General features: G+C 63.0%; 3 protein-coding genes and 1 long non-coding RNA gene across 5 annotated transcripts; 3 read left to right on the plus strand and 1 right to left on the minus strand.

Moving 5' to 3' along the window:
- Positions 1 to 69: 69 nt before the first annotated feature.
- LOC123933563 (phosphoglycolate phosphatase) lies at positions 70 to 2,980 on the plus strand. Its single transcript, XM_045992884.1, has 2 exons — positions 70 to 795; positions 903 to 2,980. The coding sequence occupies exons 1-2, from the start codon at positions 156 to 158 to the stop codon at positions 1,226 to 1,228; spliced, it is 966 nt and encodes a 321-aa protein (XP_045848840.1). The 5' UTR covers positions 70 to 155; the 3' UTR covers positions 1,229 to 2,980.
- A 64-nt stretch (positions 2,981 to 3,044) lies between these two features.
- Positions 3,045 to 5,483, plus strand: BRICD5 (BRICHOS domain containing 5). The gene is made up of 5 exons (XM_045992893.1): positions 3,045 to 4,267; positions 4,465 to 4,608; positions 4,681 to 4,782; positions 5,040 to 5,193; positions 5,283 to 5,483. The coding sequence occupies exons 1-5, from the start codon at positions 4,022 to 4,024 to the stop codon at positions 5,375 to 5,377; spliced, it is 741 nt and encodes a 246-aa protein (XP_045848849.1). The 5' UTR covers positions 3,045 to 4,021; the 3' UTR covers positions 5,378 to 5,483.
- Positions 5,484 to 5,490: 7 nt separating this feature from the next.
- On the minus strand, positions 5,491 to 9,445 carry MLST8 (MTOR associated protein, LST8 homolog). Of its 2 annotated transcripts, none has more exons than XM_045992886.1 (9): positions 9,211 to 9,445; positions 8,408 to 8,602; positions 8,190 to 8,241; positions 7,944 to 8,106; positions 7,480 to 7,555; positions 7,245 to 7,397; positions 6,296 to 6,420; positions 6,032 to 6,195; positions 5,491 to 5,936 (listed from the first exon to the last, which is right to left on the minus strand). In XM_045992886.1, the coding sequence occupies exons 2-9, from the start codon at positions 8,534 to 8,536 to the stop codon at positions 5,818 to 5,820; spliced, it is 981 nt and encodes a 326-aa protein (XP_045848842.1). In that variant the 5' UTR covers positions 8,537 to 8,602; positions 9,211 to 9,445; the 3' UTR covers positions 5,491 to 5,817. The 2 variants fall into 2 exon arrangements, with proteins under 2 accessions (XP_045848842.1, XP_045848841.1); XM_045992885.1 differs by lacking the exon at positions 9,211 to 9,445 and adding an exon at positions 9,087 to 9,191.
- Positions 8,751 to 10,952, plus strand: LOC123933571. The gene is made up of 3 exons (XR_006816640.1): positions 8,751 to 9,027; positions 10,619 to 10,815; positions 10,902 to 10,952. It is a non-coding gene; the product is annotated as an uncharacterized LOC123933571 (long non-coding RNA).
- The last annotated feature ends 3,835 nt before the right edge of the window (positions 10,953 to 14,787 follow it).

Genomic DNA, 14,787 nt, shown 5'->3' on the forward strand with positions numbered 1-14,787 from the left:
GCGGGGGCGGATTGGCGCAGGCGGCGTCCAATGGGTGGCGCGCGCGAGCAGCGGAGCCAATGAGCGCGCCGGGGGCGGTGCGGGCGCGGCGGCGGGCGGCTGCAAGGAGCGGCCGGTGGCGGCGGCGGCGGCGGCGGCCGGTGGCGGCGGCGGCCATGGCGGCGGCGGAGGCCGGCGGTGACGACGCCCGCTGCGTGCGGCTGAGCGCCGAGCGGGCCCGGGCGCTGCTGGCCGACGTGGACACGCTGCTGTTCGACTGCGACGGCGTGCTGTGGCGCGGCGAGACGGCCGTGCCCGGCGCGCCCGAGGCCCTGTCGGCGCTGCGGGCCCGCGGCAAGCGCCTGGGCTTCATCACCAACAACAGCAGCAAGACCCGCGAGGCCTACGCCGAGAAGCTGCGGCGCCTCGGCTTCGGCGGCCCGGCGGGGCCCGGCGCCCGCCTCGAGGTCTTCGGCACGGCCTACTGCACCGCGCTCTACCTGCGCCAGCGCCTGGCGGCCGCGCCGACCCCCAAAGCCTACGTGCTGGGCAGCGAAGCCCTGGCCGCCGAGCTGGGGGCCGTGGGCGTCGCCTGCGTGGGCGTGGGGCCCGAGCCGCTGCAGGGCGACAGCCCCGGCGCCTGGCTGGACGCGCCGCTCGATCCCGACGTGGGCGCCGTCGTGGTGGGCTTCGACCCGCACTTCAGCTACATGAAGCTCACCAAGGCGGTGCGCTACCTGCAGCAGCCCGGCTGCCTGCTCGTGGGCACCAACATGGACAACCGGCTCCCGCTGGAGAACGGCCGCTTCATCGCGGGTCCGTGCGGCCCGGGCGCGCGGGGGTGGGGGCGGGCCGCAGGCACCTCCTGGCCTCTGACCCCGGGTGCTCCCCTCTCCTCCCTCCCCTACGTCTCCGCCCCGCAGGTACCGGCTGCCTGGTCCGAGCCGTGGAGATGGCCGCCCAGCGCCAGGCCGACATCATCGGGAAGCCCAGCCGCTTCATCTTCGACTGCGTGTCCCAGGAGTACGGCATCAACCCGGAGCGCACCGTCATGGTGGGAGACCGCCTGGACACGGACATCCTCCTGGGCGTCACCTGTGGCCTGAAGACCATCCTGACCCTCACCGGCGTTTCCACTCTAGGGGATGTGAAGAGTAATCAGGAAAGTGACTGTACGTCTAAGAAGAAAATGGTCCCTGACTTCTATGTCGACAGCATAGCTGACCTTTTGCCTGCCCTTCAAGGTTAAAGATTTAGTGTCTTTAATCTCCAGAATAAAACGAATTGAAAACCACTTACCCAAATTAATAGGTGGGGCTTCAGCATCCGCTCAGCTAGGTGGCTTCAAACAGTAAACTTGGAGTTAAGGCACTAGTTGTTAACCTTGGAAGTAAGCGTTTGGGGGCGATACTGTTTACAGACGCTCCTATTGGCAGATGCACTTTTAAACCTGGAGGGCATTGTGGGGGTCCTGGGCTTCAGGTGCCATTGACAGGGACAGGCTTAGCCTCTGTCCAGGATTCAGGTGACCTCAGGGTGGTTACCCAGCCTGCCGATGGGCCCCGGGCAGGCCTAGGGATGTTAGATGTTTCATGGAAGATTTCATTCAGGGATCAGGCCCCCCCTTCCAGGCCAAAGGGGAGAGCGGTCTGATGATTTTGACTGTTGTGAGAAACCTGCACAAACAGACGCAGGGGCTGGTGCTGTGGTCATCTGCGGGTGAGCCCGCTGTGGCGTCCCAGCCCCTCACCTGCAGGCTGCGAGTGGAGGACAGCGCTGCTCCCAGTGCTGTCTCCCTGTCCTTGGGGTGCAGGGTGCTGACCTCACCACCGCCCCACACTTCCTTAAAAACCACTCTGATGTCACAATCAAGTGTCTGTTCCGTTTCAGATACCCAGGGCCGCCACACCTCGTACGTGATCACGGAGTTCTGTACACTCCGTCCAGCTAAGCCTCAGCTTTCTCAAATGTACATTTAAATCCAGCTGATCTGGACTGAGCACATTGTTAGCTGAGCGGCCAAGAGAGTGTGGATGCCTTTGCTGAACGCTGGGCAGCTGTGCAGAGAGCTCAGAGTAGCGTTGGTACCAAAAATTATTTTTTTAAACTCTGGAACAACTTTTGTGAAACGGTGGAACTGAATCTCAAGTGTGTTAATTAATAGCTGTGCTCTGTCTCGTAGGGAAAATCCCTCCGAAGAAGTCTGTGTGCCCCGCACCCAGCAGCACGGCTAAAGGCGCGTGCTGGCCAAGAAATGCCTGTCACCCTGGGCGCCCCCTGGGTGGGGGAGGAAAGAGGTGTCCCCAGGAACAGGAAGTCCTTTCACAAAACATCCAGTCTCTTCCTGTTGTGCTCCTCACCCCTCAGTTGGGGTGGGGGTTACATGCCAGTGGCCCTTGAGGCCACTTCTTTTGGCTCTGGAGTTCCTTGTCGGATGCCAGCAGGGAAACTGGCAGGGTCTGTCTGCTAGCCAAGGGTTCTTGGCAGAGGGCTGCGGCCTTTTCTGCCTGTTCCCTAAAGTTGTTGACCTGATGAGCAGACCGTCCAGCTGCACTTGTCGGGTAGGGCCTGGGAAGCTGTTCCTTTTGGCAGACTCCTTCCCAGTGCCTCACTCTGTCCCCAGTGGCATTTGCCCACGAGCTTCTCTCCTAGCCCCTGGGGGACTCCTTCCCTCATTGTCCAAGTTCTCATAGCAATAAAGGGTGTCCCGAACCCGCAGCTCTTCCCAGGCCCGGGCTGTCTGGGGTTTGGACTCTGCTGTGGGGCATTGTGAGGGCAGCCGGCGCCCGTGAGGTTGGTGGTGCTGACCATGGCTCAATGTGGGTCTGGATATTGAGGCCTGTCGGGGCGCGGTCACCCACACCAGGAGCACGCCACGGGTGCAGCAAGCAGCACCACCTCTCCCGCCGGGTGGTGCCCCCGGAGCCCACGTGCACCCCCCCTCTGTCCCTCGTTGCACTGTGTGAGCCCGAATGCATATTAAAGTCTCAAACGGCGCTAACTCTGGCGTTCTTTGCCCTTGTTTTGATAGCGGCCTTCGCGCAGAGGCTACAGCTGCCTAGCGGCGGTGGGGGGCGGGCTCGCTGTCTAAGAAGGAGGCATTCTGGGATTCGTTCCAGGGCTGGGATGCTGACCGCCAGGATGCCATCACATCCCAGGCCCATGACACAGAGGACCGGCTTCAGAAGAATCAGCGAGACAGAGGCACAAAGGAAAGCCAAGAACAGGAAAGGGCAACGGGGTGAAGGGGTGCGGAGCCCTCACGTCCTGCCGGTGCCAGAGGGAGCCCTGACTCGAGATCCACAGCACCGAGAAGTCAGAGGTGTGAGCTGGGAGCCGAGGAAGCCAGCACGGGCAGGGCAGGGCAGGGGCTGGCCGACCTGACTGGCCATCCCGAGGCGTGTGGCTGCCCCTGTCGGCGGCCAAGAAGCCGTCCCGCTCGCAGTCCCACGTGCCACGGACTGCCCCATCTGAGGGGCCGGGAAGTGGCTGGGGGCCGGGGGATGGAAGGACAGAGGCAGCACGGACTCCCATACCAGCCGTTCATGGGACACGTTTATTGACAGTCTGAGCCCTGGGAATCCAGGGATAACCCGAGACACTGAACAGCCTCTTTAGGAAAATGAAGTCTGTCCCCAGCCAGACTCTAAAGTCGTCCTGCCTGGGCTGCCCTTCGTGCCACTCCACGGGACTTGACTTCCTTGACCCGCGGCAGCGCTCTTCACCCTGCCGGGCCCACACTCTCCAGTCTGCACAGGCCGGGTGTCGGGAGAGCCAGGCACCGTGACAAACACCCTCCACCCCAAGCAGGGGGAGCTGTCCCGGCTCCAGGAGAGGAGGGGGCCGGGACGGTGGTTTGGCTCATCACGGCCTACTAAGGTTTCCCTCGCTGACTCCAAGGGCAGCAGACAGTCCCCGCATTGTCACGGGCGCTGCACCATGGAACAGAGGCGCTGCGGCGAGGAGAGCCCCGGGCCTGGGCTTGTCCAGGTGAGTGCCTGTGACCACCCAGCGCCCTCCTCTAGGACGGGAGCCCCTGGGCATGCCCTGGGCAGGGGACGGGAGTGCAGGACCCACCTCGTGCACCTCAGCCCCTGCCTTCCTGAGCCAGCCGGCTCCCCAGTCTCTGTTCCAGGCCCCACAGACTGCAGTGTGCCCCCAGGTGAAGGCCAAGGCCTGCCCTGGGGGCTGGAGGGGCCCGAGCCTGCTGCTGCTGCTGCTGCTGGCACTGGCCGCTGCTGGGGCTGTGGCTGGAGGACTTCTTGGCTTTGCTCACAGTCCCCCCAAGGTGAGCTCCTCCTGGGGACCTGGCCTGGGGCACAGACAGTGGGAAGGGGGAGGAAAGGCCAGGACCTCCCAGCCCTCCAGTGGAGCCAGGGCTCAGAGCAGCGACGGGAAGGCCTTGGGGGGGTGGGGGGAGGTGTTGGGGGGGTGCCCCCGCCTGCCCCGTGAGCTCCGGCCCCCCCGTCTCCACTCCTGCTGCAGATGCTCCGTCTGACCCCCCCAAGCCCTGGGGCACCCCGGTCCAACCAAACTGCCCAGGTGGACGCGGCCCGGAATGCGGCAACCATCCGGGTGACCTCGGCTCAGAGCAGCCGCAGCTGGGCGGTGCTGCTCGACGGGCAGAGCGTGAGTGGGCTGGGGAGCGGTCAGCACCCGCAGAGGCTCGGGTGGCCCTGCCTCACCCGCCTGCCTCCCTAGGGCTGCGTCTGTTACCGCCCCGCGGAACACCCGGCCTGCTTCCTCTCCCCGATGCAGCCCCGAGACCGCGAGGCCCTACAGCTGCTGGTGAACACGTCCAGGGTAAGCAGCCCCATGCGGCCAGGCTCCCCGCGCCGGGGGGGGCAGACAAAGGGTCCTGTGTACGGCCCAGGCCTGGGACAGGCTGGAGCTCTGGTTTCAGGGAACAGAAGGCCTGTCTTCTCGTGGCCGAGGCCGCTGACAAGAGCTGAGGATGGTATTGGCCCCAGGCCAAATGTCCAGGGACGCACAGGCACGGCCCCAGCCTGGGGGAGCGCCGGTACCCGCCGTGCCCTGGCCCACCAGAGCCTCGTCTGCAGGGCCACGGGCCCCCCGGCCCCCGCCAGGACACCCACTACGCCCAGGAACTGCTGGCGGTGCTGGGGAGCCGCGAGGTGGACCCTGCCCAGGTGGGCGACTCTGTGCGGCGTCTTTGCAGCAAGACGCCCATTTACTGGGCCCGCCGAGCCGAGGGTAAGTCGGGCGCTCTTGTGGGGCCCGTTGTGGGGCCCGGGGGGAAGGGGCTGGAGCTGCGTGGGGCTCACGCAGGCCCCTCCCCCCAGGGCCCCCGAGGCAGCGGCTCATCTACCTGTGCATCGACATCTGCTTCCCCGGCAACATCTGCGTGTCCGTCTGCTTTTATTACCTCCCGGACTAAGTGCCGCACGCGGCCAGCGCCCCAGGCCGGCCTCCTCGCAGGTCATGGAGGGTGGCTGCGGGCGGGAGTTAATAAACGCTCCACCTGGCCGTGACACTGTTCTCTGGGGCCTCAGGACACAAAACGGGCAGGGCGGGGGAGAGCACGGGCTTGGGGTTGGGCCCCAGCCTGGAAGCCCCTGGGCCCTGTGGACCTGGAATTTCGGAAGCAAGTGAAGGCTGGCTCGGGCAGGCTTCTGGGCCTTGTCGCACCCACAGAAGCAACCGGAGCTGAGAGAACCCCAGGGCATGCTGGCCTGGCCAGTCGCAGCCGGCCGCGGGGTCCAGCAGGCTCGGGGGCGAGGGGCTGGCCCATGGAGATTCACACTGGCCTGGGCAGCCGAGCACACCTAGTCCGCAGGTGCTCCCTGGACAGCCTCCTGCAATCTGGGGGGCCACGGGCTAGCCCAGCACGCTGTCGTTGAAGGCCAAGCAGACGACAGCTTTCTGGTGGCCGCCATACTCTCTCTTGATCTCTCCCGTCTCCACACACCAGAGCCGGGCCAGGTTGTCCGACGAAGCTGCAGAGAGGGACGGGGTCAGGAGCTCAGGGCGAAGCCCCAGGCCGGGGCCCACCGCAGCAGGAGCTGGCCGGCGCCGGGCGGGCAGAGCTCACCGGTGACGATGTACTGCGAGTCCCCCGAGAAAGCACAGCCCCACATCCAGCCGCGGGAGGACTCCCCCGGGTTGCCGCTCTTGATGCTGAGCTCCGTCATCAGGGAGAAGTTGGACGTCCTCCAGATCTTGCACGTCTGGTCGGCCGAGCACGTGGCCAGAAGCCTAGGGGTAGAGGCGAGTGCAGCGGCGGGTCGTCGGCCGCCACCCCCACCTGCTCCGGGTGCTGTGCAAGGGCTCCGCCCCCCGCAGACCCCCTACGCACGTAGAGTCAGGGCTGAAGCGGCATTGCAGGGCATAGCGGGCGTGCGCCGGGATCTTGGTCTTGGGGATGAGCTGTGTCACCTCGTCGCCAATGCCCCCAGTCAGGTTCCAGACGTAGCAGTTCCCCTGCGATTGGAGGGGGGACACGGGACACCTGCAGCCTTCGGTCTGACACCTGGGAACGGAGGCCCTGGTGGCCAGACCTGGATGCAGGGGCTGCCGTCCCACTGGGGGCTGCACAACGGGATCTGGGGGCTGGGGACACATGGCAGGCCCAGCTGGGCCGGGCTGCAGGGAGCCCCAGGCAGGCTGAGAGCCAGAGGCCATGCCTGGCCTTCGAGCAGAAAGCTGCTGGCTCGCGGGAGGGTGAAGGACAAGATGGGAGCGAGACACGTCAGATGGAACAGCCGGAGGGTGACACGGGGACGCTACGGGACCAGTGAGTCATCAAGAGGTAAGGGACTTTGAAGGAGAGAAGAGGAGGCTGGGTGGGAGAGCGGGGTCACACCACGTGTCCCACAGCCACGGCGAGGACCCAGGGCGCCAGGGGGTCCATGCAGGGAACGCTGGTGTCGGCGGGCGCCGAAGGAGCGCCGTGTGGGGGCAGAGCCTCAGTGAGGAGGGCGGGCGGCCGCTGCTCGGGGAGCGGAGGCAAACGTGGGCCAGGAGGAGCCGGGGAGGAGAGGGAAGTAGACAGACTCGAGGAGCTGTGGAGGTGGAAGTCACGCCCGCTGGCTGAGCTGTGCAGTAGTGAGAGGGGGCGTCCGCAGCGACAGCCCGCTGGCTGGCTTGGCTCTGGAGCCCAGGATGAGGAAGCAGGCCCGGGGGGGGCGGGTTGGAGGGGGCAGTCTGAGGAGCATCTGGGGACTGAGCCATGTGCAGGGAATCGGGAAGACCAGGGACTGGGTGCTGAGCCAGCCTCCCCCGGCGCACGCACACCCGAGACTCACGGTGCTGTTGACGGCCGCCATGTAGCTGGCGTCGGGGTCGATGTGGGCGGACGTGATGGAGACCTCAGGCTCGGGTATCAGCTGCTCGTTGTGGTCGGTTTTCAAGTCCCAGATGTGGATGGCACCGCTCTGGTCCCCCACAATGAGCTCCGCCTGGGGTGCAGGGGAGGTGAGGGAGGGCCGGTCCCCCGCCCTCCAGAGCCCCACGGTGCCGGGCCCTGGGAGCGCCCCTCACCTGGTTGGGGTGCAGGCACACGCAGTTAATGGGTGCGTTCACCTGGAAGATCCGCTGGCACTGCAGGTTCCGGGACCTTTGGGGGCACATGCGCTCTACTGGCTGCTGCTGGCGCCCCCCCAGACGCTCTTTCCCCGCCATTTAGGCTCGTTCCTCTGCTGATAGCGGCGGCGTCACACCACACACCAGCTAGACTCCCCCCGCCCCCCGGGGGCAGCCCCTCAGCCCGGGCTTGGGGAACTCGCTCTCCAGAGCTCCTTGGAGGATCAGGCTGAGGCCGGGCTCATCTCTGTGTGGCTTCACCGCCTGCCCTACCCTGCTTTCGTCACCACCCCCGGCAAATCACCCGCAAAGAAAACCCCATCTGGGCCTCTGCTTGGAGGGCCCTGGCTTGAGACAGCCCCAGCCTGGCCCCCCACCCCCACACACCCAGCAGCAGGCCCCTCCTGCCCGCTGCCCCTCACCTGAGGTCCCAGATCCGCGCTGTGCAGTCCTCCCCACCCGTGTACATCCAGCGGCCGTCCTCATGGAAGCCCACGGACGCGATGTTCTTGTTGACCCCGTCGTAGCTGATGATGGGGTTGGGGTTGTTGGAGCTGAGGTCGTACATGCGGATGTGCTGGTAGCCTAGGGACACAGGCTGAGCTGAAGGGTGGCCGTGCCCAGGCCAGCGCAGCAGGGATCAAGGGTCGGGCTGAGGGTACAGCTACCTGCAGCGGCGATCATGCTGCGGTCTGGCGTGATCTCCAGGGCGTTCACCTGCTAGGTCTGTTAAGGAGGAGGACGAACAGAGCCCTCGAGCCCCGCCCCCATCTGGCTTGGCTGCTGCAGCCTTTCCACCCCAGGCACCCCTTCCTTTTCCCAGGCTGCTGCCCCCACCAGGCACCCTTCCCAGTACCGCCCTCCCAACCTCCGCGGTGAAGGATACGGAGTCCTGATGCTGAACCGTGCGCGTGCAGATCCCACTGTGGGCCTGCCAGAACCGCACCGTGTGGTCATAGCCCGCAGTGGCCAAGATCACCGGGTCACTGCCCACCGTGCCGGGGGACGTGTTCATGGTGTGGAAGAAGAATCGCCCGCACAGGACACACTTCAGAAAGGCAGGAGTCAGAGCTCAGAGCACCTGCAGAAGAGAGGGGTGTGCAGAATTTACGGAATACTCTCTAAGTCCACTCGCTGCTGAGACATAGCCATTAGCATTCCCATTTTAGAGAGGTGGAAACTGAGGCTCAGAGGCTCAGGGAACGCGTGACAACCTGCGGAAGCGCGTGCTTCCTTCCCCGCCCCACGGACCCGGCCGGGACGCCAACCCCACCCGCCGCCGGCAGGGGGCAGTCGCGCCCGGGGCGCCGCTCTGCCGCAGGGGCGGATCGCGCATGCGCAGGGGCGGCGGACAGGCCGGAGAGGAGAGCCGATTGCAGCGGCTACGCATGCGTAGCAGGCCGGCGGCTGAGCCTGATGGGAGGGGGTGCTCTCTGGCCAGACCCTCGGGCTCCCCCGTGCTCCGCCGACAGCCCTGGCTTCGTCCCGCTGGGCCAGCTTCCCCAGGTGCGCTCTCCCGGCCACCCAGCGGCGGCTTTCTGGCCCTCGTCCCGCGGCCCCCGTACCTTACATGCGGCTCCGCGCTCCGCCGCGCCTCAGGACGGCGAGCGGAGCGAGAGCGAATCGATAGAGGCCGCGGCCGAGCGTAGAGTTATCGATGGGCCCTTAAGGCGACACCACGGGACTTACGCGGGGGCGTTGGGGCAGACCAACGTTCTGGGGCGGGAGGGGCCAGTAGAGGCCTCCGTGATGCCTGGCCGCAGCCTCCTCCTCACGGGCACCGCACCCGTCAGGCGGCTACCCGTTTTCCAAGCTTGGTCCCGAGGCGGGGCCGCGCCAACCCCTCCCCTCCATCCCCTTGTCCCCACCCCTCGGCTAGGATGCCCAAGTAAGTTGGAGGACTCCCGCCCAGTTAACGTTTGAATTGCAGGTAAACAAGAGTAATTACGTGTTTTGGTATAAGTATATCCCAAATACCGCATGAGATATACTTACCCTAAAAAGTTACCTGTTGCTTATGGGGAATTCAAAGGTAACTGGGCGTTCTGTAGTCTTATTTGCTAGACATGACAGTCCTAGTCTGGGCCCTTTCGGTCCTGTTCAGCCCTGACCTGACCCGCTTGTCTGCCCGCTCAGCCTCAGTGACCCCTCCAAAGCTGGGGTCTCTCATGCCCCCTGTGCCATTTAGCGCTCCCACACTCCAGGCACTGTGACCTCAGCTCTCCCGCGTTTTTGTTGTTGTTGTTGTTGTTTCCACGATGCTTAGAAACGCGGCTGCACACACCCCCTTCCTTCCTCTGGCTTCTTGACCAATGCCTCAAACCTCCACTACGCCCCCAGGCCCTGGGTCGCCCCCCATCCCTTCCATGCCTCCCTCCTTCCTTCCCCACAGCCCGGAGCTCCCCCTCCGGCAGACACTCTGCACGGCTCTCCCCACTTCTCTGACTCCCGCGTCCTCACTTCTCACTCACTCCTCAGCCCACTGTCATCTTTGGCCCCCAACTCTCCAGTGGAAATATCGCAAGGTCACTGGTGGCCTCACACTGACAAAGCGCCGGATACTTTTCCTTTCGCATCTTGACACCTCTGCGCAGCGGTTGACAGTGCGGGACCTGAAATCTCCCTCGGCTGCTCAGCTTCCTGCCAGTCTTTCTCTGCCTTCCCTTAGAGCCTGGTCCCCTCCAGGGTTCCGGTCTCTGCATGCCACTCACACTCTCCAGGACTTCCAATACCACCCCTGTTGGGAGACCTTCCACCTGTCTCCAGCTCAGACCCGCCTTCCTGATAGACAGTCCCCAGACAGCTCTGCTTCCCATGGCCGAGCCCGTTCATTAAGGAGCTCCCCCAAACGGCTTCCCCTTCTGTGTACCAGAGCCCCTCGCGTGTTACAGCCCGGCGCGATCCAGTGGCGTCCGTCAGCCCCTCTGCCAGAACGGCCTCCTACCCCACCTCCCTACCTGCACTCCTGCCCCCATCCAGACTGTCCTTCACATTGCAAAGTGGTCTTTTAAAAACCGAGAAGCTTTCGTGGGTCCCCCTTACCCTCCAGACCCCCGGCCCCTGCCAACCGTGCGACTTTCTCCTCTCTCCATTCCAGAGGCTCCGTGCCCTATCCTGCCAGCGTGGACAATAGCCTTGGGCTTCGACCCCCGCTACACACTCCCTTCTGAGCTGTCGCCCGTGCCCCACTGAGGATGCACGCCTGGATACCTCCTCACAAGCCACACTCGGGGCTGTGAGCGCCTTTGTAGCGTCTGTAGCAAGCATTATGCTGGTGTTCTTGCTTTCATTGAGGTAAACTTCACACACTGTGAAACTAACCATTTTTTAAGGTTTTATTTATTTTTTTACTTGTAAGATTTTATTTATTTACTTGACAGAGAGAAAGCACAAGCAAGGTGAGCAGGAGAGAAAGAACCATTTGTTTATTTGACAGAGAGCGAGAGTTCACAACCCGGGGCTCAATCCCAAGACCCTGGGATCATGACCTGAACCGAAGGCAGACGCTTCACCGACTGAGCCAACCGGGCGCCCCTATTTATTTTTTTAAGTGATCTGTACACCCAGCCTGGGGCTTAGACTCGTGACCCTGAGATCAAGAATCACATGCTCTTCCGACCGGGCCGGCCAGGCGCCTCTGAAGTTCACCATTTTTAAAATGAACAATTCAGCGGTTCTTAATATGCTCACAGTGCTGTGCCGTCACTAACCTCTGTCTACTTCCCGAACATTTTCATCAGCCCAGAAGAAAACCTCTGTGCAGTCTCTCCCCTTTGCCTCTCCCCGCTCAACCCCCCAGCCCCTGGCAAACACCAGTCTGCTTTCTGTCGCTGTGGATTTCCTATCCTGTCTGTTGGGTATCCGTGGGACGCCCCAGCACACGGACTTCGTCCCTGGCTTCTCTTGCTGGGCTTCATGTTTTCAGCGTCCCTCCAGGTGCTAGCAGGTGTTAGAGCCTCGTTCCTTTTTATGGCCGAATAATATTCCAGCGTGCGGCTGGACCCCATCTGTCCACCCACTCACCTGCTGACGGACGCTTGACTTCTTTCCCCTTTTTGGCTGTTACAAATAATACCGCTGCGAACATTCCCACACGAGAACGAGTGTCTTTTGAAGTACGTGTTTTCATTTCTCTGTGCGCTAGCCGTGGAATTGCTGGGTCACATGGTAACTCTGTTCAACCTCTTGAGGAACCGCCAGACCCTCTGCACGTTTTCCTGCATTATGCACCAGGTCTTTCTAGTGGCTCTGCCAGGGAGAAACCACCCTCATTTGGGAGACGAGGAAACTGAGGATCAGAGGTGCCGACTCGTACGTTGCACCAGCGGGACACGACAGAACCCATCCTGCTGGTTCAGCTCCCCGCTGACCTTGCCCCTTCTGTGAGCCCCCACACTTGCCCGTCCTCATCCTCCGTGCTGAGTACCGGAGCTCTGCCGGGCTCAGAGGCAGCTCTGGGAGCGGCAGTGAATGTGGGGTCGGAAGGCCGCAGGAGGGAGAGCTCTGTGCACCCTGGCGCCAGAAGAACATCCAGAGTGGTGTGAGGCCACCAAGGAGCCTGGGAGCAGGAGAGAGGGTTGGAGGGGAGGAGGCTGGAGGACTCCCCCTACAGGTCTCTGCAGTCCCACCTGTGTCCCAGAGGTCAGGCCCTGCGCTGTCGGCCTTTCCTGCGGGGCTCTGCGTAGAGCCTGGGGACCGCACGTGTCCCTTGCCTAGGCTAACAAACAGACGAGGCGGGGCTCCCCCCCAAGCCTGAGTCCCCCCAGCATCTCTGCTGGGTAAGAAGAGGACCCGGGACCCATAGTTGTCGATCCCCTCTTACACACCCAGCACCAGCCAAGCCCTTTACCGAGGTGGCGTCCATGAGAATGAGAGCAGCCCCCGGCAGCTGACGTGCTGCTTGCTCCCCGCAGCCCGTGGGGAGGGTATGTTTGTCCTCCCCGTGTCCTACAGCAGGGGCCAGGCATCAGGGCTCTGGCGGGGGGGGGGGCACTGGGGAGGAGCACCAGGGGCAGCTGCAGCTGGTGGACAGGAGCGGGGGCTGCATAGGCCGCCAGGGGAGACCGCCATGCAGCTGGGAAGGGGGCCAGCCCGGGCTGCAGTGAGGCAGCCGCCGGCTCATGAGTCTGGCCAATTCTGCTGGCTCAGCACCCCTCCTCCCGGGATCCTCGGAGGCCTGACTTCCTGGAGGGCTGCCCAAGTCCCACGCCTCCGCCAGCCAAGCTAACCCCTGTCCTCTGGCTGGGGGGCACCGCCGGCAAACGCACATCTCCGTTTTCAGGTGGACCTTCCCATGAGCCCTGAGCGGCAGGCAAAACTGCCGGCCCATTTTACAGATGAGGCAGCTGAGTGTCAGGGCCTTGTCCAAAGTTGCCAGGCTGGCCGGTAGCGGATCTCCGGCTTCTTGGGCCCTCCTAGGCCATCACCTTCCCCTGGCAGAGTGAGTCCAGCAGAATGTATAGAGCTCTCTTCCCAGGTCCGTGCTCCTGAAGGCGGACTCCACAGGAGGTACCCCCTGTAGGTCTGGGGAGTGACTCTGGGGTGCCTGTCTGTGGGGTGTGGACAGAGCCGGGGGAGGGGCAGCTGCAGGCATTACCCAGAGGGATTAGATTTCTCGTTTGGAACTTGGCCCTTCAGGTCATGATGCAGGTATATTTGTGAAAGTGGGAGGATAGAACATATTTTTCTTACCGAGTTATTAGCATGACTTATGACATTTAAATATCCCGACAGTGGTTGTGTGGGCCTCGGTTTTGTACCCTTGCCCCAGGCTCTGCACATGTCAGGCTCGGTCCGCAGTGTTTTCCCTTAGTCGGCCAAAACGTAAGCACGATCGTCAGAAAGATAGCCATTTTTTGGTCATATTTTTTGTAATACTTCTTGTTTGCCAGGCACAGTGCTGGGCTCTGCAGATGCAAAGATGAATAAAATACCGGTTCTCCCACGTGCAGAGAGCCGAGGGTCTCACCACACCCACAGAAGCCACTTAGTGAGCACTTATTAAGCTTGACTGCAAAGTGCTTTGTGGGTACCATCGCGAGTAATCCCCAGGCAACTCACGGAAAGCTCTCATTCTCACCCCTATTTTACAGAAGGGAAACCAAGGCTCAGAAAGACAAAGTGACCAGAAAAACAAACCCAGTAGGAGGCAGAACTGGGACAAATGCCGAGGCAAGTGTGGGTTCAAAGCTCAGACTCATGACCTTGAGGTTCTAGGGCCTTAGGGGGTCACTTGGCTTCTCCGAGCCTCAGCCTTCTTCATCTATAAAATGGGCACAGTAAATCTATGAAGTGACCACCAATGTGCCCGACCTAGCAGATGCCCCAGAAGTGGTCATGATGAAGGATGGGAGGAAAGGGCCTTTCTGTTTAGGGACGCCCCCTTCCCCACCCCCTGTGATCCCAGCATGCGCTGGGAGACCTAGACTTGCTCCCTAAGCTCCAAGGAAGACCCATGTTGGGGGTCAGCTGCCTGGATCAGGGGATCCTAGGGCCTGCTGCTTCCCTCACCGTCCCCCCAGCCTGGCCATCTTCCTTCTGCACCTGCTCGATGGTCCGGCTGTAGGAAGAGGAGTGTCAGCCCATCAGACGTGCAGACCCCTCCGGAAACTCTTGACAGGCCTTACCTGGAAAGGTGACGCTCTGCCCGTCCTGCAGATGAGGAGAGTGAGCCTGAGCCAGGACTCAGACCCCAACCCGTCTGTCTGTAGGATAGCAGCCTCCACAAGGGTGCCCAGACTGTGCCCAGGTCAGAGGGGTGAGACCTCTGTGCGTGTGTACGTGTGCGAGGGTGTGCTCACACCTGCGTGTGGGGCAGGCAGGGCGCATGAGGGAGGGTGGGGCTGGTCAGTGTTTGTGGAGCAGGACTGTCCCGCGGCAGGGCTCCCAGGGTCTGTCCCCGGAGGCTGGAGGGTTAACAGACTTGGTGGGGGATCAGGTGGGTGCTGGGGGTGGGGGGTTGAGCCCCCATATGTGGTAGGTGTGTGGGGCCGCACCCCAGTTGGTGCTGGGGGTCGGCAGTGGGGTTAGGGTTCAGGTGGCGGGGGCAGGGAGCTGTTGCCTGCATTGTTTATGGAGAGAGCCGCGGCGGCACGGGGAGAAGCGGCAGTTGGGGGTGCGGGTGCGGGTTCCCTGACACCGAATTCATTATTGGGAGATTCCTCTTCACAATCCCTCGACACCTCCCACGGGAACCACGGGCCAGAAATGTCTGACAGCCTCTGGCAGGCCGGCTCCCGTGCCGCCGCGGGCGCCCGGGTCTCTCGG

The sequence above is a fragment of the Meles meles genome, chromosome 21 (genome assembly GCF_922984935.1).
Source record: "Meles meles chromosome 21, mMelMel3.1 paternal haplotype, whole genome shotgun sequence".
NCBI classification, from domain to species: Eukaryota; Metazoa; Chordata; class Mammalia; order Carnivora; family Mustelidae; genus Meles; species Meles meles.